At 36.2% G+C, this 24,308-nt stretch overlaps 2 protein-coding genes across 2 annotated transcripts in view; both read right to left on the bottom strand.

Annotated features, from left to right (window-relative positions):
• Positions 1 to 24,308, bottom strand: part of LOC134566013 (uncharacterized) — a 610,813-nt gene that overhangs the window by 485,592 nt on the left and 100,913 nt on the right. The gene's annotated exons all lie outside the window — the stretch shown is intronic.
• Positions 1 to 24,308, bottom strand: part of SIGLEC1 (sialic acid binding Ig like lectin 1) — a 51,223-nt gene that overhangs the window by 13,199 nt on the left and 13,716 nt on the right. The window contains exons 4-15 of the mRNA XM_063457552.1: positions 19,338 to 19,634; positions 16,969 to 17,232; positions 14,722 to 14,976; positions 13,154 to 13,453; positions 12,461 to 12,718; positions 11,694 to 11,990; positions 9,371 to 9,628; positions 7,417 to 7,716; positions 5,697 to 5,951; positions 4,781 to 5,080; positions 3,778 to 4,032; positions 432 to 731 (exon numbers count right to left, since the gene is read on the bottom strand). Of these exons, the coding sequence (XP_063313622.1) occupies positions 432 to 731; positions 3,778 to 4,032; positions 4,781 to 5,080; positions 5,697 to 5,951; positions 7,417 to 7,716; positions 9,371 to 9,628; positions 11,694 to 11,990; positions 12,461 to 12,718; positions 13,154 to 13,453; positions 14,722 to 14,976; positions 16,969 to 17,232; positions 19,338 to 19,634 (3,339 nt within the window). The remainder of the gene's footprint in view (positions 1 to 431; positions 732 to 3,777; positions 4,033 to 4,780; positions 5,081 to 5,696; positions 5,952 to 7,416; positions 7,717 to 9,370; positions 9,629 to 11,693; positions 11,991 to 12,460; positions 12,719 to 13,153; positions 13,454 to 14,721; positions 14,977 to 16,968; positions 17,233 to 19,337; positions 19,635 to 24,308) is intronic.

Below are 24,308 nucleotides of genomic sequence, written 5' to 3'. Positions count from 1 at the left end.
GTCTTATGACTTGAGTGGTGTGCAGATTTTTGTTTAACATTGTATCAACTATATATATAACTATATATATATATATATATATATATATATATCATGGGAATCATTGGAGGAATGTTTTTCACATAATTTTTTTATATAGATTACTGTTTCGGGATATCTAAAACGATATGTAAATATAAATATAAATACCTTCTACAATCTCTGTGTGTTATATAACCAGAGCACAGCATATACATTCAGTTCTGTGCAAGTTGAAGAAGACCACTGGGGTGGAAAGGATGGGCTATTTGTATTGCTCACTATTACAGAAATAAATTAATCCAATGTATGGAAGGGAAGGAGCCATCAACATTGCAAAACAACAAAAACCCGTATTTTATGAAATATGCTACACTAGTGCCGTATTGTAAGTTACAATGTCCTACATTTACCATTCATGGTGAGAACTGTGGACACCTCTTCTGACCCTAGGCTGTTGTTGACTTTGAAGATGTAAGTTCCTCTATCGCTTGACTGAATGTCCATGATCTCTAACCTCAGGCTATTGGAAGAAAAGTAGGAGCGCATTCTCTCTGTGGTTAGACCACCAGCAGCAGATGAAGCTAAAAGCTTATTATCTTTGTACAAAAACATCTCAGGTGGTGGATTACTGTCAGCCTCACACAGGACATTAGCAATATTTCCAGTCTGGGCCTCCAAAAATGATTTAATGTACACATTTTGTGGACCATCTGAAAAAAAAAATGTTATGACAGAAATTAAACAAGTTTATATAAATTCAATAGAATAGAAAAATGCTAATCACATAAAACATTTACAAGATATTCCAACCATGTAGAGAACTTCTAAAAGTTTTATGGAAGGAAATATATTGAGAGTTACTTCAAGCATCACGACCACTTTAATGATTTATAATAACTTGTATTTTTATAGCACCTTTCTCAGAGACTCAAAGCACACTCTTGGAATTAACTGAAATGGCAGCTAAATAATAATACATGTTATAATTATGCAATTTATGGTACTCAATAATGAACCTTGGAAGGCTGAAGGGCTAGTTGGGATTTGAACATGTTTTCTAACTGGTTCTGTAGTCAGGAAATTTACCAACTGAGCTAACTCAACGGCTAGCTTTGAAGAGGTCTTGATGCCTGGAGTCTGTAAGTGAAGTATTTTACTTTGAAACTCTTCACAAATGGTGATTAACCAATTTCTGCCGGGGATGTATAAGGCTTTCCCACTCTATGTCAGCTATTATATTGCATGGGATAGTTTGCCATTCTATGCAATATCAGTAAAAGCACTCTCATTGGTTGGCTTACAAGCCTTTTTTTTTTTTTTTTTTTACATTTTACATTCCCTTTTTTGAAATAGCCCCTACACACTGGCCATAGGTGGGGCAGGTTGGTCATTATAAATACTTCTGTGTTATTTTACCAAATTACAGACCACCTGAAACGAGCAATGCGAACATGTTCAGTCCAGCTTGTGATTCTGGATTCAGCCCGTATTGCCAAAAAGAAAAGATGATTTATGAGAAACAATCTATAATTGATGGCTAGGGGATAGTCACAGTTAGTAAATGCTAATTTTACAGATCAATTAACCCCTTCAGGAGAGAGTCAACAGTACACGTTCTGATCAAAACAAAACGTAAACAAAAACTGGAATTTGCGCTATATGTCTGTTCACCCGTAGTTCCCCTCTTTCATATTATATGCACCCACACTTATTATATACCATTTTGTTCTGGAGAAACAGGGCTTTCATTTCATATCAAATATGTATATATGAAACATAATTTATTATGAATAAAATAAAAAAACTGAGAATTTTTGTTATGCGTATCTGTCAGTGAATTCGTGTGTGTGTGTATTTAGAAGGCGGGACGGGGGGGAAGGGGGGAAGGGTTGGGTGGGGGTGTCGCGCAGGGGGGGGGGGGGGGCGCCTGATTTTTGTCCTGCCTAGGTGTGGTAGTTCAGGAATGAGAATTACCCCCATAATGGCATACCATTTGAAAAAGTAGACAAGCCAAGGTATTGAAAGTGGGGTATGTTTAGTCTTTTTTAGTAGCCACTTAGTCACAAACACTGGCCAAAGTTAGCGTCCATATTTGTTTTTGTGTGAAAAAAACAAAAAACTAATATTTGGCCAGTGTTTGTGACTAAGTGGCTACTAAGAAAGACTGGACATACCCCACTTGCAATACCTCGGGTTGTTTACTTTTGCAAATGGTATGCCATCATGGGGGTAATTCTCATTCCTGGGCTACCATACGCTCTCAAAGGCAACATAACCAATCTGGCAAATTTCAATGTAAAAAAAATGAAATGTAAGCCTTATATGTGACTCTCTAACTTTCCAAAACACCATAAAACCTGTACATGGGGGTACTGTTATTCTCGGGAGACTTTGCTAAACACAAATATTATTGTTTTAAAACAGTAAAAGATATTACAACAATAATATAGTCCATAAAAGTGCCGTTTGTTTGTAAAAAATGCAAAAAACGTAACTTTTACTTAAAATATCATCGTTGTAATATAAGTTACCAGTTTGAAACACTAATATTTGAGTTCAGCGAAGTCTCCCGAGTAAAACAGTACCCCCTATGTACAGGTTTTATGGTGTCTTGGAGAGTTACAGGGTCAAATATAGTGCTTGCGAATTAAATTCTCTGCACTTTCTCCCTGTGTTGTCAGGCATGTCAATCAAATTTTAATTAATAAAATCACATAATTATGTTAAAAGATTATTTAAATATATACGTAGAATTTTAATATATATGCATTTATAGGTATTTAAATTCTACGTGTATACTAATGTAATCTTTTATGTAATTATATGTATTTATTTGTATTTTATATATAGATAGATATATATAGAATGTCATTCTAAGTGTATTTTGTTACCAATATATATATATATATATATATATATATATTAATAACAAAATACAGTTAGAATGAAATTACATATGAATATATAATTTATATTAAATTTTGTTTCAATATTTTATTTATTTATTTAATTATTTAATTTATTTATTTATTTATTATTGTAATTATACGTATATATATATAATATATGTGTATATAGCTATTATATATAATATATACATATTATATATATGTAACGTCATTCTAAGTGTATTTTAATATTAATATTAAAATACACTTTGTATGACGTTACATATAAATAATATGTATATATATTATATATATAATATATATATACATATATTATATATATATATATATAAATACTTTTAATTTAATTTTACACTTGTCTAATTTTTTTTTTACACTACCTATCAGCAGGGGGACTGTCTGATATTTTAGACAGTCCCCCTGCTGGCAGATCCACAGCCAGCTATAGGGGGCCATGTGATCGCTCTTTGAGATATATATATATATATATATATATATATATATATAAAATATCTAAATATGGTTTTTATTATTACTATTGCTCCTCTTTTTTCCTCTCTTGATTACTTTTTCTCAATTGACCTGTGAACCAAATGACAGGAAAATTCTCCTATAAATGTACTGCAAAATATATACATAATATTATAATATGTGTATATTTTATAGCACAGCGATTCACCCATTTTCTCTTCTGATTTGGTTCCAAGATTCTGATGAACTGGCACATGGTCAAATATCCAGGTGTCCCGAAAAATGTTCTACTATTTAATAATTGCAGTATTCACAAAGGAGAGTACAAAAAAGTGACAAGTGGAACCTTTAAATCTTGGCAATTGTAATTACTTACACAAGATATTTAATGAAACGGATGGTGAGTTCTTGGTTCCATGTTGATTATTCACGGCGCAGTAATATGAACCCCCATCAGTCTTGGATACTTTTTCAAACTGAAATGCAGCGGCTGTACTCTCTCTGTACCACTTTCCATTTTTATACCAAATGTATTTGGATTTACGTGGGGCACTAGTGGCCACTGCACATGTTAGATTCAAGCTCTGTCCTTCCTGAACCACAGCTGATGGACTGACGAGGATTCTGATGGCTGTTTTATGGAATATCAATAGAAAAAACAAGGTAGGTAAGTTTTCCATAAAGATAGACTTCCATATATATCATAATAATATATGTACACCTAATGTTTAAATGAGCATATACAAAAAAAATTTAATAAAAAACAAAACAAAAAAAAACGGAATCAGAATGTTCTGTAACACTCATCATTGACATTCATTCCAACATATCTAGCAATACAGTCTCCGACAATAAAATTAAATGGCAAAGTGATGAGACGTATACCGTCATACATGGAGGATCAATAAAATGAATTGAAAAAAAAAAAAGTGAATTTGCCATGGTGTTCAATCCCATCAATTCTGTTTTTTATTCATCATAACAGAGATTTTTTATCCAAGTTAGTCTTTTGTGAGACTATGCTAGTTTATTCTGGATCAAAAACATGTTCCTGTGCCAGAAACTTAAAAAAATAAGCCTGAAATTAGACAGAGTAAGATGTCTGAGAAATTCTATAACCAACAGCTGCCTGGTGATTATACTAGAGGTCTCTGGATATTTATTTATTTTTTTGTTTATCGGGGTATCAAAATCACTTTATCATTTGGAAGGTGCAATTTAATATGTGCAATGTTCTGTATAAATATTCAGTCATGTGATCCACATTTAACAGGTACATTACTTCCAACAAAGGTAGAGACTTAGAGACTCATAAAGGACCTGCATTGTGGGTTGCTCTGTAAAATAGCTATATTGCAAGTCTACTGGGTGTCACTTACTTTGTGCTGTGAAGTTTATTGATGATGTAGATTCTCCAAGTGAGTTGTTCGCAGTACACAGATACATTGCTTCATCTTCCAACATGACATCTCTGATCTCTACCTTCAATGAATTCCAAGAAGGGAATATTGTCATCCTTCCACTGGAAGGCTTGTAGCTGTCGCTAGATCCAATTAATAACTCTCTTCTGTACAGAGCCAGGCTGGAGGGGGGGTCACTGTCAACGGAGCACTGGATAATTCCAATCTGTCCACTCTGAGCCTCCCAAAATGATGACATGACTGGCTCCCTAGGGGGGTCTGCAAAGGTTAAAAACACAGTGTCTTTACAAGAATAGGTTGTGTGGGGGTATGCTGGGACACATGTGGGGGGTGCCAGTGATACAAATTTCAAAATGAGTGCAGCAAGCAGCATTTTAGGGCAGGCACCCAGGACTGTCCATACATCAAAAGCTCCTGGAGCAGGCTTATATGCACGGAAAAGCCTTGATAAAGTCTTGCACTGCAAGTTTACTGGATTTTATCTGGTGCTCCAAAAAGCGGTGTACTAGAAAAAAAGCCTAGGATGGCACGGTAAGAGTCAAACATTGGGCATAGCCTGCCAGATTCAGTGCTGTTAGCAAGTTTGAAAACCTTTAATAGATGACTGGCTCCCTAGCGGAGTCTGTAATGATTATTTGATTATAATGATCTCTTTATGAAGAGAGTGTGTGAGGTTCACCAGATGTTATGATTGGTGACCGAGGATACTTGGAATTGTACTTTGAGCTGTAAGTGCTCACATCTTATTTTCTTTACATAATTGTGGAATTAAATCATCTTTATAAGCATTAAATCATTTTTACTAAGCAAATAAAAGAAAAACATAATTGTAAACAGGCTGCTACACTGAGGTTTCCTTATTGAATGTACTTACAGGACACATGAAGAGACACAGACGGAGACACGCTGCTTTCCTGTGAATTCTGAGCTTTGCAGTAATAGTACCCAGCATCGCTGCTCCTGATCCTATCAAACACCAGATGTTGCTCTCCACTTTCCTGCAGCCATTTGCTGTTCTTATACCAGGTGTATGTGACCCCCTCAACCGGTGTCTTCACCATGTCACATGTCAATGTCACCTTCTCATCTTCTAAAATATCAGTGGACGGGCTAACCAGGATTCTTGCAGCTATGAGAATAACAAACAGGATGCAGAAACAAAAATGAAAAACTCTAAATTTATACTTGAAGTGGACAGCATTCCCTGCCTAAAACATAACACAGGTAATATTTGTCACATTTTATATATGCAGTAATCATCTTAATGCAGCTCTTTCGCCTTCTTGGGTCTGTTCCTATCTTGCAAAGATGTCGATGGTGACATTGCTTCATGTTGGCCCGTGGCCCATGGTTTGCAGTAGAAGCTGTCTCTCACAGCTACCATCACCTTCTTCTGTGGGCTCCAACTCTTGATGCTCTTCTACCAGGAGTCCACAATAAAGTTGTACTGTTTTTGGAGGATGCCATGAATGCATCTATAGACATAAATCTATAGCCGTCATAGTGATGGTGTAGGGCTTCACAGTTGCCTTTTGTCAAGTTTTGTCAAGCGTAGGAAAAAATGCATAAGACAAAGTAGTCCCTACTTTGTGTTATGATAAATTATTTCTCAGTGAAATTGTTACACAGCCTTTATGAACATTTCATAAAGGTTTATAAAACTAAATTTGGGCAGGGGGTATGTGACAGAGCTTCTTTAATTCTGCTTTTAGGCAAGATGTTCATACATATATAAAACAATACAAGAAGACAATTATTTTTGTTTGGTAATAATCTTGTTTATATTAAGAAAATTAACACTCCAGACAGGTGTCATGAATTTGTAGAGATAAATAGATAAATACCTAAAATTAACCACTTGATGCGTTTCCTTTGAGCCTAATCAGGTAATCAAGGAAAGTCATTACAAAAGTTGTTATTTTACCTTAGAAACGTGCTAATTGCCAAACTAGATTAAATATCGTCAGGTATTATGCTAATATTAATATAAATATTTATTGAGTTATTTGGGACTATTAAATGCCTCCAAATATTTTAATTGGACAAAGAGGGACATTACTGTGTCTCCAAAACATGCAAATTAGTAAATGCCAGTATGGAGATGAATAGAGCTAGTAGGACAGTGTCCTTGTTCAGAGTTGATAACAGTTGAAAGATCGACAACAGAAATAAGGCAAGGATCCCTGTGAGACACAGAAATGACGCAAGTATGGTCGAGGCCTTGCCCAACTACATTGGAGTGTGCATGAACTCCTTTGGTCCCTAGCAGTTACACATGGAGGGTTCACATAACAGCCACACGTACTGTTAACAAGCTTGTTGGTTGGGCAACTATAAAAATAATCTACTGGACTTGCCGACAGAACAAATCTGCCTGGAAAGCAGAAATATCTGTGTGAAATGCACCACGTGTTCCCCCCAACTTACCCTTGCATACCTTATTCACCAAGTCTCTGTAGGACTTCTAATCTATTTGGTGAGTTTACACACTCTGTTTGATAGACTAGAACTTTCCTGTCTGAATACTAGACTTTCTCATTACAAAACAGATAATCTAAATAATGAGACTTGGATTTATTAGAAAACAAACTTACTTTGTACTTTAAAATATACGGACTCAGACGCAGACCCGATATTATTTGTTGAGGTGCAGGTATACTTCCCTTCATGTTCTAGTTTGACATTCTTTATATCCAAACGCAATTCATTGTTTGATAAAGAAACACTGTGGTGTTCATTAAAAGATGTACGATTCACATTGGAAGCCACCAGTTCACTCCCTAAATAGAGATACATCCGAGAGTGGGGGTAGCTGTCTACAGTGCAGTGAATTGAAGCCACTTTGCCTTCTTCTGTATCCAGAAAGGACTTGAGCTTGATGTGTCTTGGGGCGTCTGTGCAGCAAAGATAAAATATTTATTAATTGAGTCTCCACACAACAACAGTGATTTATCTGAATAGTTTAATGCCATAGTCATGAACCCATTAATTTCAAACATGTGTAAAATACACTAGACGTGATTAACTCATTCAATACCTGATGTGTCAACACAACCATACAGTTGCTGTATTACTGCCATTACCGTGAGCATTGTCACAGTGAAAATTGCCAAAAGTTAAATTACCCTTTGACCGTCTTTAGCCATTACGATACAGGGGGGATACTACACATTAGACATTTGAGTTCAAGTTAACAAAGAAAGGAATACAGTACTTAACTCTTTGGGAGTCCAGGAAATATAAAAAGTACAGAAAAATATAAAGAATAAAAAAAAATCAAGGAACATTAATCCCTACAATGGAACTACAACAGTCATTAACTAGTTTACTGCCTGCTCTCTGGTGCTGGTAAGAATAAAAATGTTGTACTGTACGCAGAGCATTTTAAAGTAAAAAATCTACGATCATATAGGAGCTATGAATAAAATTTGGATGAGGTGGTAGTTAACGCCCCAGCGCCTCTCTAATATGTACACAGGGATAACATCAGCATGTTGGAGATGTAATATGGAGGTGGGCTTTATGAGCCATATTTTCTGGAGTTGCACATTTCTCTCTGCTTAATGGAATTCAATTAAAAGTTTGATTAAAGAGGGGGCTGGGTACGAAATATCACTGCTACAGGCCACTTATCTTTTGCATATATTCCCTAGTGGAATCCCCCAACATAAGACGACTGATTATTCATATACTTATAGCAACCAAAATATGCGTTGCTGCAATGTGGAAAAGCAAATGTGTCAAAAGTAATTGCTAAAATCTCTAACACAAAAGACCTTAAGACTACCTCTTATAAACTTTCTGATAATAAACTGGTAGATTACTTTCACAATCGATGGGATAGTTGGCAAAATTAGCACTTTCTGGTGCAAGATTGCACTTTAAGTAAGTTCCTCTGCGTCTCCTTGCTCCCTCCCTCCCCCCAACACACTACCATTGAAATATAGGGCTGAACAACAATATAATTACAATGTGAAAAGGTGCTGGATCATGGTTATGTTATTAATTTATTATTTGCACCATTTGGAGGTCTAGCACTAGTCCAGTGAGATCCACAAATGATTACAAATTACTATAGCTGTTTTTTTTTGTTTTTTTTTATCAAGCACACTAAGATATTCCTGACAAACCTTTTTATTATTTATCTTTTTATTAAAACTCTAAGTTACCTTCATGTGTCCATGAGAAAGATAGCTATTGTAAATGAATTACAGTGCCGTATCAGATGACCTAATATAGTTTTCATCCATGTGGCTTTTTGCTATGCTCAACTGAGTCTATAGAATATGCAGATTGTAGTATGTTTTATAGAATATTTTAATACATTATACAATATGGATTGAATTTGTATATGCATATTAAATACAATAAAAAAATAAGAGTAATGGGGATTAATCGCTGGAGTTTATACTTACCCTGTATATGTTCTTACAACACACAGTGTTAGTTGACAAGCCATTGAGTCACCCATGATAATCTGTATTTGAATTGCCACATCCTACCTGTTAAGGGTACATCATCTTAGAGAAGTGGTAAGATTGTACTCACATAGGACAGTAAGGCTGACAGAGGCTGAGTTTTTGCTGTTCTCATTGTTCTGCACTTTGCAGTAGTAGGAACCAGAATTTGAACTCAAAACTTGCAATAATTCGATAAAATTCTCGGACCCTTGGGAGTACAAAGCACCATTTTTATACCATGTGTATAAGTAGGAGTCTTCATTTGAAGTACTTTTCAGAACACAAGTTAAGTTCACAGCCATCCCCTCAAGTACTTCTGAAGATGGAAAGACAATTATTTTGGCAGCTATGTTGAAAGGAAAGACGAAAGGACAAATGTGTTACAATTTTCTCCATTGTAGGACCGACAACATAAATAGTGGGACAACATAAAGTAAATGCTACTCGATGTTCACTGAATTCAGATTTTGGGGACTAGCTTTTGTTATACACAATGTAACATAAGAAAAAGGGAACATTTGGAAATATCTCTAGACATAATATTTGATATAACTGGGTCCATGGTCCACATGTATAGTGTATATGTGGATTAAAATTAAGTTAACTAGTCATTTTTAAGAATCTGTATAGAAGATTATTCTAGGGGTAAAAGGAGAGTTTCTTAACATTACGGGTTATAATGGGATTTAAAAAATAAGAAAAAAGGAATTCAAGAACCTAAATCCAGAAAGTCAGAAGTGGTGGAGAAATGTTAGTAGAAGAAGAGATTTGTTGTTTATGTTAGAGCACATTGTGTGTTTGGAAGAGTATTTGTAGATAAGAGAGGAGATATAGAGGCTCACAATATTATTTAGGACTTTGATTCTTCATTTGGGAGGGATTGACAAGGTGGGGCAGCTTATGACGGTCATAAGATAAATAATATTCATCTATCACAGGGGACAACAAATTATGGAACTTGTATTGTCCAAGACGTGCATGCTGCTTTTGCATGGCATGTGTTTTTCCAGAGCCAAATGGGCTTGGATCACCCTGTTACAGGCAGATGCAAATATTACAGCATTAGAATGAAAACATAGAAACATAGAATTAAGTATTAAGTATTTCTTAAACTGTGTACTTCGTCTTTAAGAAATTGTATAAACTGACAATTTGTTAAAAATGTAACTTACTGTTTTTATACAATGTTTATTTAATACATAACCTCTTACCCATATTCAGTGAATATGGTGTTCAGACTTTAGACCACCATCTTGTCCTAAGTTAGTGGAGTTCCCCAAGTCAGAGAATTTCCCATGGCATGTGTACCCTTAAGATTGAGTCTAAACATATTCAAGATGTTCCCATGTGAAATGACCTAGTCATGGCTATGTATCTTTTGCAAAATTAAGGAAGGTCCTAACATGACCTAATTGAAAATATAAGCTATAAATATACAAACTTATTAATATTAAGACACAGAGGAGAGATTTTGAAAACAGAGACACTGCACCATTTTATCATGACTGAGAGGTTGACTTGTTCAAGAGGGTATGTTATTCCATTTTACTGATATTGTAAGCATTTACTTTAATCTTAGAAACTCTGTTGTAAATTATTATTATAATGTATTATTACGTTTTTATCTGTCTATATTTATATTTAATACATTTTTAAAAAGAAAAAACTTTATTGCTTCCAAGACAATCCCTATTTTAAATTGTATTCTCAATTATTTATATATATTAAATAGAGGAACTCTTACTAACTATATAATATTATGACTAATATAGCATTACGATTAACCCTGCTAAAATCTATGCTTTAAGAAGTTATAGTGGTAAATAAGGGAACCACCAGCGGTTACAACCCCTCTTTTAGCACAATGGGGCATTTTGTTTGCCCTTTCGATTTGTGCAGATCACTGGTAACTTTCCCTCACATGCCTGGTGTATGGGATTCCTCTTATGCTCCTCGTTGCTGCCAAGAGTGAGCTTCATACTCGCTTGCTGACATTGACTGTAACTCAGCATGCTCCCTTAGGTTCTGAATGACCCCACAAGTTCTGTCTTTTTATACCCCCCTCCCCCCCCGTGGTGTATGTCCATCACATGTTATCTGGCATCCCTGTTTGGCCCAGTTTTTCCCACATAAAGCTTTATATCTGGAGGCAGAGAACTTAATGCCATACCACCCTGTGTCCATGGATATTTCGGCTGGAGTTACACTAAAGATGTAATTTGTTATTTTAGTTTTTTTTTAGGTGCATTAATTTTAGATGAGACATCACTAGCAAGTGTCTCAGCATAAATGCCTTCATATGGCATATCCCATTAATAGGAGTTGGGAGGAATGTTCTGTGATGAGACTAAAAAGAAGACATGTAGCAGTAAGTGAGTTGGATAGACCAATTAAGATTTTTTTTTACTTACTCTCAGCAGTAAACTCCAATGATCCAGTGGCATGGCCATATGTGTTATTGGCAAAGCATGTGTAAGTTCCTTCATCTTCAACAAGAACATTCTGAATCTCCAGTTTTAAGGAATTGGTAGATGGTGAAACATTGTATCTTTTATCTGGAAGAACCATTGTGCTGGAAGCCAATAATATATCTTTTTTATAAATGAAAATCTCTGAATGAGGCTCACTGACCACAGAACAATGTACGATGGCCAAAATTCCATCTTGTGTTGCCACAAGGGATGTTAGTGAGAGATCACCAGGTGGATCTGCAAGAAAACAAATGATTAGCAAAGCAGGTAAAATATATAATCACTGATATATATTTTCTTCTACTTCATCCAATATTTTTCCACCAAAAATAAGAAGACCTTTATTTTATAACAACGTTCAACAATGTTATACCAAACGTGTATGTCCATTTTGTTTAACCATCCAGTACAATATGTGGTATCGACATTAGTATAATAGGCATTGCTCCCTATTCACTGTTAATAATTTCTGAGATCAAAGCAGCATGTTTATATGCTAGATATACATTCAAATAAATGTTATACAAATATTTTTTAATCAAAAAGTGCTCAGTAGTGAAGGGGTCAAATAATGAACACACATTTCTCTTCCGATGGATACTCCTCTAAATCTAAGCAAATGCTTGGTGATTTTTCTATTAAGTAATTACAAAAACAAATAAAAATGAAGCAAGTTGTAAATTTAGGGAAATATGAAATTTACTCACATAGCACATGCAGCATGCGTGAAGGAGAGCTGCTACTTCCTTCACTATTTTGGACTTTGCAGTGATAAGAGCCAGCATCATTCCTTGACAAACACGGAATAGAAAGTGTTTTCTCTACTAAATCTTCTTTTAGCCATTGGTTATTCTTGTACCAGGTATAGGTCAGTCCTGTTTGAGAGTTTCGTGTTGCCAGACATGTAAGGGTGACCGCTTTCCCCTCTTCTATTTCTTCAGCTGGAGTTATTATTACTCTGGCAGCTATGAAGATAGAAAATATGGGTACAATTATGATGGTAATATTTGATAATGTGATGGAAACTAAATCATGTTTTTTGTTTATATAGATATACTAATGAAGGTATTAACCAAGAGTACTTTATAAACATCTGATATGGCATTATTTTTCCACAATGCACTATAAATAATTAGGGTTATAGTTAGGGCGGTGCATGAGTTAAAGGACTACTGAAGCTACGCAAACCAGTTCATTTTTAAATTTAGATTTAAAATGGTAGCAGTTATAGCTTAGATTGTAACTACTGCTAAAATTGAGCAAACTGGGACATGTATGAGCTTAATATTTTCAAATAACATTCTTATCTGGATATTACTGCACATTATTTTCAGTGTTGAACTCATGACACAATGGGAATATCCTGTAATATGTAAATATTTAAAGTGTTTGGCACTGACTTTCTACAATGAAATGAAGACTTGATGTTGAATTTCCAATAGTGTTTTTAGCTAAGCAACTGTATGTTCCTTCATCGGACAATATCACTTTCTGTATCTTCAGCTGGATGGAATTCCATGCGGAAGTCAAGCTGAGCCTTAGATTTGGGGCACTGGGAGAGGTGGAGGTGGCGATCAAGTCTCCTTCCTTGTACAGCATTAGCTCAGAAGGTGGATTGCTGTCTACAAAGCAGTGTATAATGGCCAGTTTCCCTTCCTGAGTCTCCAGAAACGAGGTGAGTGTTGGCACTCTTGGAGCATCTATGGTTTAAACATAAAAAACATGGAAACATAGAAAACAATAGAAATGGCAGGTAATCAGGGCTTCAGATCAGACCCTTTCCCACAGTGCTGATTGTGGTTTCACTGATGTCAGGAATTGAAAGAGAATTTCAAATTTGAGAACAAAGCAAACTGGAAGCATTTATGTATTTTTTATGTCATTTTATTTTATTTATTATTATTTGAACATAAATGGGAAACCCAAAATATTGATGGTATTTAATACTGCCTGAACTGACAGAGTTATTCCTTAAAATGGAAATTGTCAGGAATTCAAAAAGAGTTTCCAAATTTAGATCAAAATAGCAAAACTAGCCAAAAAAAACCCAACTATTTTGTAACTTTGTCCTAAAATTTGAAATTCACTCTAAATTTATATTGAAGTTCTAGCAATCAATACTTTAGTAAATAACCCTGAAATGTTGAGTTTTCTTTTAGTAATTACTGGTTTTATATCCCAAATGTGCTACAACAAACAAAATTGGCTTACTGGATAATTCCTAGCACCCGTTGGCAAATAATATACCTGCCCCCAAACTTGCAGTGTTCCCCTAATAGCATTGTAGTTATGAAGACAGACACAAATATGACATTACCAATTTAGCTGGACAGTGGGGAAAATGTTTTATACAGACAGTGTATAATATTCTATTTTTTGTAAATGTTTCTTTCATTTCATACTAAGGGATGGTTGATCTCGATTTGCATGAACAACTGATAATGCATGTTGCAAGCTCTTTTCTATTTCTGAACACATGGATGACTTACTATAGTTATTAGAATGCCCAACAGGAATATTGTAGCAATAGCTTTAACTTTGTATTGCTGTCACATCCACTTTGGTGGTATATATATATATATATATATATATATATATATATATATATATATATATATATATATATATATAATGTATTATATGGTAAGATAGATACAATGACACACAGAACATCAACACTCTGAAGTCCAGCAAATAATTACTAGCTATTGACCAATTTAACATCAATGGCACTGTAAGAACTGACTTTGTATTCGTAATGCAAGATTAATAAATCTGTTTTTAAAAGAAAAGCCAGGAAATTCTGATTGCATTATAATTGATGTGACGCCAAAGAACATGTGTATGTATATGATAAAAGTTGGGCCTCTTTACCAGACAAAAGAAGAATATACATACATATAAAGAATTATCAAGTAGAATTATAATTTAATTTTTTAATTTTTCTACAGACAGCCTTAAAACTTACACAAGATGTTCAATGTAATGGGAGGAGAGGAGTCACTGCCATTATCATTCTCTATTTTGCAGAAGTAATAGCCAGCATCAGCAGTAGTGATGTCATGGAACGCCAGAGATCTCGCCATTTCTTCTTTCATCTGAACATTGTTCTTAAACCAACTGTAGTGGATCTCCTCAGGTCTGACACTAGGAGTGTCACATGCTAAAGTCACTGTCTCCCCTTCTCTGACCTCCGATGACGGAGTTACCATGGTTTTTGCAGCTTTTATTCAAAAAAAATATTAAAATGTTAGAAATACAAATTCACAAAATAAATTCAACATATTCCTTTGCGGTTTGAACATGAACCTCAAGATATTTAGCGGTCATGAATAATATCTGGATTAAGCTGTCCAATACAGTGTTAATGTCTTTAGTGGTCCTCGATTTAATATTATTTAATTAACTTTTAAAACAATGTAATATTTTGAAGAATATATTTTATTATTTTGATATTTTTTGATTTATTGATATATAGTTTGTGTATTATATATTTTTTTTATATTTTAATATATTGAAAAAAAAATAATATTAAAAATTTATCCAAAAATATTAACCAATTTGAAAAACGTATTCGAAAATATTAATTTGAGGCTGTGGTGAGATTACTTAATTGTGTCATCTAACGAAATGTTGTGAAAAACAGAAAAACGTTGTGAAAACTATCAAAAACTAATTTGGAGCAGTTTGAAAATTATTCTTTTTAATCCACACTCAAATTAATCAATTCATCTGGGATGTAACTGTAGATTTTTAGTCATTGTAAAAGAATCCACAAGTAAATATTGAGTGGAATGATTTGCTCTGGTGTGGATTATAAGGAATTAGTGTCTTAAATTAGAGGGACAAAGGTTTAAAAATAATATCAGGGAGTATTACTTTACTGAGAGGGTAGTGGATGCATGGAATAGACTTCCAGCTGAAGTTACATAGTTACATAGTTAGATAGCTGAAAAGAGACTTGCGTCCATCAAGTTCAGCCTTCCTCACACCTGTTTTTTGCTGTTGATACAAAAGGCAAAAAAAAACCCAAAAAAAAACAAAAAAAAAAAAACCCAGTTTGAAGCACAATTTTGCAACAAGCTAGGACAAAAAATTCCTTCTTGACCCCAGAATGGCAGTCAGATTTATCCTTGAATCAAGCAGTTATTACCCTACATTGAAAGATTATATCCTTGAATATTCTGTCTTTGCAAGTATGCATCTAGTAGCTGTTTGAACATCTGTATGGACTCTGATAAAACCACTTCTTCAGGCAGAGAATTCCACATCCTGATTGTTCTTACAGTAAAAAAACCTTTCCTTTGCCTTAGACGAAATCTTCTTTCTTCCAGTCTAAACGCATGGCCTCGTGTCCTATGTAAAGTCCGGTTTGTGAATAGATTTCCACACAATGGTTTGTATTGGCCCCGAAGTGGTAGAGGTAAACACAGTAAAGGAGTTTAAGCATGCGTGGGATAGGCATAAGACTATCCTAGCTATAAGATAAGGCCAGGGACTAATAAAAGTATTTCAAAATATTGGGCAGGCTAGATGGGCCGAATGGTTCTTATCTGCCGTCACATTCTATGTTTCTATGTTTCTAAATTTATTTTGATTCTAGACATATTTGGCACCAATCAGGTCCTAAAAAATGTTAATTTGCCTTGGACTTCCTCAGTGACCATTCACATTTAAAGCACATAGTAGGTACATTTGTTTGAGGCAATTATTATATATTTTAAGTGTGTTAAATTAAATTATAGTTGCTGTAGAGGGGATAATGGAGTGCGCTGGATTTTCTTTTTTTTATTGTATAAATTGGCTCCCAACAGCACCCTATTTATGCATATTCAGGAGAATGCAGCCAGACCCCTGTTTTCTCTTAAATGAAATTATAGTGGTTTGTAGTGGTTATAGTGATTGGGGTGTTCTTCTATTTTACTTTTAGGCCCATTAAAACTTTCAGCTCCAGACCACTTTGCTGTTTCGTGTGTGAAAGGGGTAGTTCAAACTAGAGAGCTATTCTGATAAGATATCCTACCATAGACCTTAGTTCTCTACTCCCTGATTCTACCATCTACAGACAAGCAGCATGAAAGCAAGCATATGGTGAAGACCCATAGAAAGGTAACAACGTGGTCCTCGGTTTTCTGTTTCATTCTAGGTCAGTGAATTGAATGTGCTTTAGCTGCTTAAACACGTTGTTGTTTATTACTTCTAATATATTACTCACAGAATACAGTAAGTTGGACTGTTTCGGATGACACCTTTCCAATAGAATTCTGCACCTCACAGCGGAATTCTCCAAAATCAGTTCTGGAAATACTGTGAAAGTAAATGTACTGCTCTGTAGAGAACATGTCTCCATTCTTATACCAGGTGTAGCTGCTGACAGCTGGATTGCTGCTTTTAACCTGGCATGTCAGTGTCACTGTGTCGCCCTGTTTAATGTTACTGCTCGGAGATGTGATTAGAACATTCACTTCCTTCGGAGAGTCTGGAAGAGAAAAGGAATATGGTGCAATCTTAGGATAAACTCAACGAGAAAAACAAACAATCAGAACTACATTAGTAATCTTAAGCACTCACCAACATTTCTCTAGGAAAGGAAAGGAAAAGCTCTCAACCTCCTGTGTCTGTCTTCTACAGTAATGTAGATTTAGGAAGAAACTACATATCTTGTCATAGTTACAAGCCAAGAATAAAGATCACTATAATATATCTAGTATTGAGCATACCATGTAATTGATGTTTCTAGTGCAGTACTTGATGGATGGAAATTTGTTAAACTAAAGCTATTTCCCTCCTCCTTGTATGTCACCCTGTATTAAAGGGACACTCCAGGCACCCAGACCACTTCTGCCCATTGGAGTGGTCTGGGTGCCAACTCCCACTACTCCTAACCCTGCAAGTGTAATTATTGCAGTTTTTTATAAACTGCAATAATTACCTTGCAGGGTTAACTCCACCTCTAGTGGCTGTCTATTAGACAGCCACTAGAGGGAACTTCCTGCTCTATAGCACAGGAAACCTGTGCTAGAGCGTCGCTGGACGTCCTCACGCTGTGTGAGGACCTCCAGCGTCGCTCAAATCCCCATGGGAAAGCATTGAAATTCGTTTTCAATGCTTTCCTATGGGGAGACGTAATGCGCATGCGCATTAGGTCTCCTCGGCCGGTGGGCGGGATCAGTCTCGCCCACCGGCCGACGGAAGAACAGGGAGTAGCGTCGCGGAGGAGGAGACAGCGGCGAGGGACATCGCCGCTGCCTCAGGTAAGTGACTGGAGGGGTTTTCACCCCTTCAGTAACGGGGATTGGGGGGTGGGAGGGAGAGGGACCCTCCAGTGCCAGGAAAACGGATCGTTTTCCTGGCACTGGAGTTTCCCTTTAAACTACAGATATATATGGTAGCATTAGAGGGACTTGGGATTTATTTATGGTTAAAGGTCTCTTAGAGGTAGGTCTTGGAGGGCTGAAGTTAAGGCTCACATAGGATTAGAGGGTTATCAGCCATCAATGTGTTGTGAATTGTAACTAACACTAACGAACATTAAGTTAATCTCATAAATCGACAGAACTGGGTAGATGGATTTAACCTGCACTTCCACATTGTTTGTGGAGAATCATTGGTTTATTAGTGCACTGTCCTATTTATCTGCAAATGTTCTAACCTTACTTTTTTAATTTCTTTGTATTGTTTTTTCTTAAAGTAAATTTATCATGGTTCTAAACTCCGGTGACTTAGGAACTAAACCAGGGAACACTACTAAACTTTATGTACCATTTTATGACCAAAGCATAATTATTTATTAAACACCAGATGTCCTGATTAAAATCAGTGCTTTCACATCTGAATCCTATACAAAGTACTGGATTCTGAATATTCACTAAGCACCAGTTTTAATAAAATTTGGTACTGAATTCATCTGTCAGAATGCGCGTTTTCCAAGTGAATTAATAATTTGAAGTACTATTTGCCCACTGGGGACAATCAGTTAAAAACCCTTGGTAATGCAAGGATTAATTATATGCTAGCCAGTCACCTCAATAAATAAAGTAAATAAGCCTATTGGTGTCAAAAAGATCCCCATATTACTATAAAGGAAGTTTTAAACCTGCCATGACATATCTAGTAAATATTTAAAACTAACTGGACAGCTATTGGTGCCCCATTGCTTGATAGGGATTGGGCCTGTAAAATAACGGGGGGTTTAAATCCACCCATGCACACTCCCGTGGGCTTTGGATGGGACACTTATAATTAAAAAAGTGGGGTGGATAGATCACTGTACACCCCGCTATGAACCCCACCTGTGGCAAGTGGGTGGGGGCTATAACATTTAAAAAAAAAAAACAAGAGAGAGGAGACATCCTTATCTCTGAACCCCGCACCCACCCCTGCATGGTGGGTGAATGTCCCAGCTCCACCCTATAAGCGATGGGTGAAGGCTTTATTAATAATATACGGTTTGGGGGCTCCACTAAATATATATTGGGGGCCTGATGTCCCGACCCCGGCCCTCACCTATTACCAGTGAGTTTGGGCTTTATTAATAATATATAATTATCACATAACATATGTTATATAACATAGGCAACTTGCACTGGACATTAAGGACAACTTCATTCACAGTCTTCTGGTTTCCAATTGCCAAGGCACAACGGATTGTCTTCTTGTCTTCCTGCCAAGTAAAGGTGGTTGTGAGGGTCTCTCTCATAAGTACTTTGGATGTGTCCAGCTGTATGGATCGTGACAGGAATGATCTATCTGTAGCAAAGTCCTGCCACTCCAGAGTGACTGAGCCATCTGGGCAGTAGTATGGAGTGGTACACAGAAAATTCACTGATTTTCCTTCCAATATTGTTGATGGTGTCACAACCTCTGGTTCGAGAGGTTTATCTAGAGAGAGAAAAAATATTAGAGCACTCTTAGGGTGTTTCTAGAGTAGAATGTTAATTTGTTTCCCAATATAACGGTCCCAGGGAAAACAGGCAGTGTATACCTTGACAATCTCTGCATGACAATCTCATGTTATTATACAAACATGACTAGAAAATAAACTGTTTATGGTTTTGAACAAAAATATTTTGCTTAAAGGGACACTATACGCATCCAGACCCAGTGCGGTCTTCAATCACCGGCCCAAAGGCCCTTCGATAGTTGCAATAGTAGACAACCCAAGGTATTACTAATGGGGTATGTCCAGTCTTTTTATTAGCCACATGGACACAAACACTAACCAAAGTTAGTGTTAATATTTGTTTGTGTGTGAAAAATGCAAAAAACTGATTTGAACGCCAATTTTGGTCAGTGTTTGTGACTAAGTGGCTACTAGAAAATACTGGACATACCCCATTTGCAATACCTTGAGTTGTCTACTATTGCAAATGATATGCCATCATGGGGGTAATTTTCATTCCTGGGCTACCATACGGTATCAAAGGCAACATAACCAACCTGATGAATTTCAATGTGAAAAAACTGAAACGCAAGCCTTATATGTGACTCTGTAACTTTTGAAAACACCATAAAACCTGTACATGAGGGGTACTGTTATACTCAGGAGACTTCGCTAAACACAAATATTAGTGTTTCAAAATAGTAAAACGTATCACAACAATTATATCGTCCGTGTAAGTGCCATTTGTGTGTGAAAAATGCAAAAAAATTCACTTTCACTGACGATATCATCGTTGTAATACATTTTACTGTTTTGAAACATTAATATCTGTGTTCAGCAAAGTCATCCGAGTAAAACAGTACCCCCCATGTACAGGTTTTATGACGTCTTGGAAAGTTACAGAGTTAAATATAGTGCTAGCAAATTAAATTCCCTGGATTTTCGGCCTGGGTTGTCAGGCAGGTCCCGCAAATTGTAATTAATAAAATGACCTAATTATGTAAAATTATTACATAAATATATACATAGAATTATTATATATATGTGTGTATATATATATATATTCAAATGGAAAGAGTGCACTCAAAGGTCTTCTTAAGGATATAAACGATTTATTTTGCCAAAATTTCAAAAGACATACAAGTCGACGTTTCAGTCCTCGTGGGACTTTTTTCAAGACAATGAAAGGCAGGAAAACAGTGATTTAAATATGCATTACAGGTGATTTGATTGGAGAGTAGATTATATGAAAGAGAGGCTGTGCAAACGTGAAAAAGATTATTCAACTTTGAAAGTAGGGATTAACCCCTTAAGTGCCTAAAGTAAAAAAAGGCCTGACAGTGTTTGTGATTGCGGCCAAATATCTAATAATCTGCGCTCGCAGACATATTTTAAAATTCAAGGATAAGAAATAAGAAATAAGAAATACCAAGGCCACCTTAAAAATGGCTAAATGTTTACGGATCTTTTTGACTATTTTTAACAAATTTTTTTTAACAAAAGTTTCGTTTTATATTGGGTATTCCAATTTATACGCAGCCACCGTATGTTAGTGTTAAAAAATGTTAAAAATGTAGCAAATGTAAAATATTGTCTAACATAGTTTAACAAATTTGTTAAAAATAGTCAAAAAGATCCGTTAACATTTAGCCATTTTTAAGGTGGCCTTGGTATTTCTTATTTCTTATTTCTTATCCTTGAATTTTAAAATATGTCTGCGAGCGCAGATTATTAGATATTTGGCCGCAATCACAAACACTGTCAGGCCTTTTTTTACTTTAGGCACTTAAGGGGTTAATCCCTACTTTCAAAGTTGAATAATCTTTTTCACGTTTGCACAGCCTCTCTTTCATATAATCTACTCTCCAATCAAATCACATGTAATGCATATTTAAATCACTGTTTTCCTGCCTTTCATTGTCTTGAAAAAAGTCCCACGAGGACTGAAACGTCGACTTGTATGTCTTTTGAAATTTTGGCAAAATAAATCGTTTATATCCTTAAGAAGACCTTTGAGTGCACTCTTTCCATTTGAATATATTGAAGGCTGAGGCAGCACCGAGGCAAGCACAAGACCGGTACATTGAGTGCGGGACATTTGCAGTTTGTATTGATTACGGTGAGCCCGCCAAGCCAGGGCTCAATCCACGCACCAGACCCAGGAGAGTTATATCGTTTTCAAGGATTTGATCTATGGAGGAATTCCTGACCAGAGCCGGAGCGTACGTAGACCACGCAGAAGTATTGCAATATACAGAAGCAGAAGCCGCAGCTATTTTATGGCCGCAAACGGACTCGGACCTACCAGTATCTACTGAACCTCGGGACGTTATTAGAAATCTGCTTAAACTCAAACAAAGACAAATTGATCTCGAACTACATGCCACTTACTTATCCGACTATTACCGCATGAAAAAAATCCCTAGAGGTTTTCGGATCAAGAACGTTCCAACTATTGGAAGAAACAACCCTGAAGTGTGTCGGAAGTGGATTGGTATACTAAACAAGTGTTCCCTGGACCTGATGCTGGTGGTGATCGAGGAGGTAGGTCGTGAATTAAAAATTACTAAATTTAAAATTTCAAATTATGAAGTACTCCATACAACTACAATAACAGCACCCAACTGTGATACATTGATTCAGAAACTAACAGAAGATCTGAAACAATATAAAAACGATTTGGTCAGGTTCAAAAGAGAAAAACTCACCAAAGTACAAGCTGATTACTCAGAGCACAGAGTATACAGGTGGCTATCAGGAGACAACACCAGACCTGCATATAGAACCTACAAGCCTAGAATTAGAAAACCAATTGCATCTACTGTCGACTTTACTTCGGGAGAGTCGGCCTCTGACTCTGATTACAAGGATTCGCAAAGAGAGGGGGCTTACTCTAATACCACAGCATCATACAATACGTCTTTTTTAGAACCGGGACTTGGTCTGGTGAGAGAAACCGCAAGTGGGAACCACCAAGGCACAGAGCGCCCTCCAAACATCAAAATTACACCAGGAGGGGACAGAAAGGGAAAAGGCACTGGACACAGGGGACGACCGCCAAGGAGACGCTAGTTAACCCTATTATCAATCTATCCACCAGGAACCTTACCACTACAGAAATTATGCTCCTTAATAAAGGACTTTCATTTGTTCCGACTGCTAATATTAATAAATTCCAATGGGAAATTGAGCAATTTCAATTTAACAGAAAACTCCGTTTAGCAGATTTCTTCAAAAGTTCTAATCAACAACATCAAAGTGAGGAGAACAGTGAAAAGTTCAAAATGAGAAGCACCTTTGACCCCTCCAATCTAAACCCTACATTAAAAACGTTCTCACAAATGTTAAAATTTGATACTATGAAAGTTACAACTACCCGGAACCAAAGACGTCCGAATTTATCTAAAGAAGAAAGAGAAGCCTTAAACAGCCTGGCTAAAGACATGTCCATTACCATACGTCCAGCGGACAAGGGAGGCGCAATAGTCGTCCAACAATATGACGACTATAAGGAAGAAATCCTTAAACAACTAAAAGATACCAGAGTCTATGAATATACGCAAATAGACCCCACCTACGAATTCAGTAAAGTTGTCCAACAGACGCTGCAAAGAGGCTTAGAAGCAGGTTTCCTCACCACCACGGAATATGAATATTTGTTTGAAACCCACCCTCGGTGCCCGATCATATATACAGTGCCTAAGGTTCATAAAAATCTGGAGTGCCCACCAGGACGTCCGATTGTATCGGCGATCGGGGGACTATTAGAACCCATAGGGAAATGGTTAGACGCAAAATTTAAAAAACCAGTAATGTCATTACCTACCTATGTTAAGGACTCTGCGCAAGTCATAGCAGCCTTAAATTCTATAGAACTCCCCCCACAAGGAGTCTACTTAGCAGCCATCGACGTAAGCAGTTTATACACCATAATTCCCCATGAGGAGGGAATCCAGGCGATGCGCCAAGTACTAACACAGTACCAAGAACGTATAGAGCCCCCGATTGAATATATACTTGATTTATTGGAACTATGCCTCACACTTAATTATTTTCGATTCGAAAAAGCATTCTATATACAAATATCCGGAACATCGATGGGTGCCCCTATGGCACCCATGTATGCCAATGCATATATGCATGCATACGAACAGACACACATACTTCAAAAATATGGTCAGTATATCCTGAAATACCTAAGATACATCGATGACGTGCTCATCATATGGACAGGTGATGAACAAAGCCTCCATGATATGATAGGGTCATTGAACCAACTGGACTCACCAGTAAGACTTACCCATCAAATTAACAACCAACAAATTGATTTCTTAGATCTTCGAATTTTCATAGAAGATAACAAGCTGGGGTATACTTTATTTGCCAAGGAAACTGATCGCAACACGCTACTACACGCCAGCAGTCACCATCCACCCAACCTTATAAAATCTTTACCGGTATCTCAGTTTATGAGAATACTGAGAAATAACTCTGATTCTACAAAAGCAGCAAACCAGGTACAAGAAATGTTTGAAAAGTTTGCACAACGTGGATACTCAAGACAACTGCTGGAGGGTGCATATTCAAAAGCACTTAAAAATTACACAGACGGTCCTGAAATCAAAAATAACCAAAATAGAATGATTTTCCCTCAAACGTTCCATTCACTATCG

The sequence above is a fragment of the Pelobates fuscus genome, chromosome 6 (assembly GCF_036172605.1).
Source record: "Pelobates fuscus isolate aPelFus1 chromosome 6, aPelFus1.pri, whole genome shotgun sequence".
Taxonomy (NCBI): Eukaryota; Metazoa; Chordata; class Amphibia; order Anura; family Pelobatidae; genus Pelobates; species Pelobates fuscus.
Note: the sequence above shows the minus strand (reverse complement) of the source record. Positions and strands in the feature narration are given on the sequence as shown.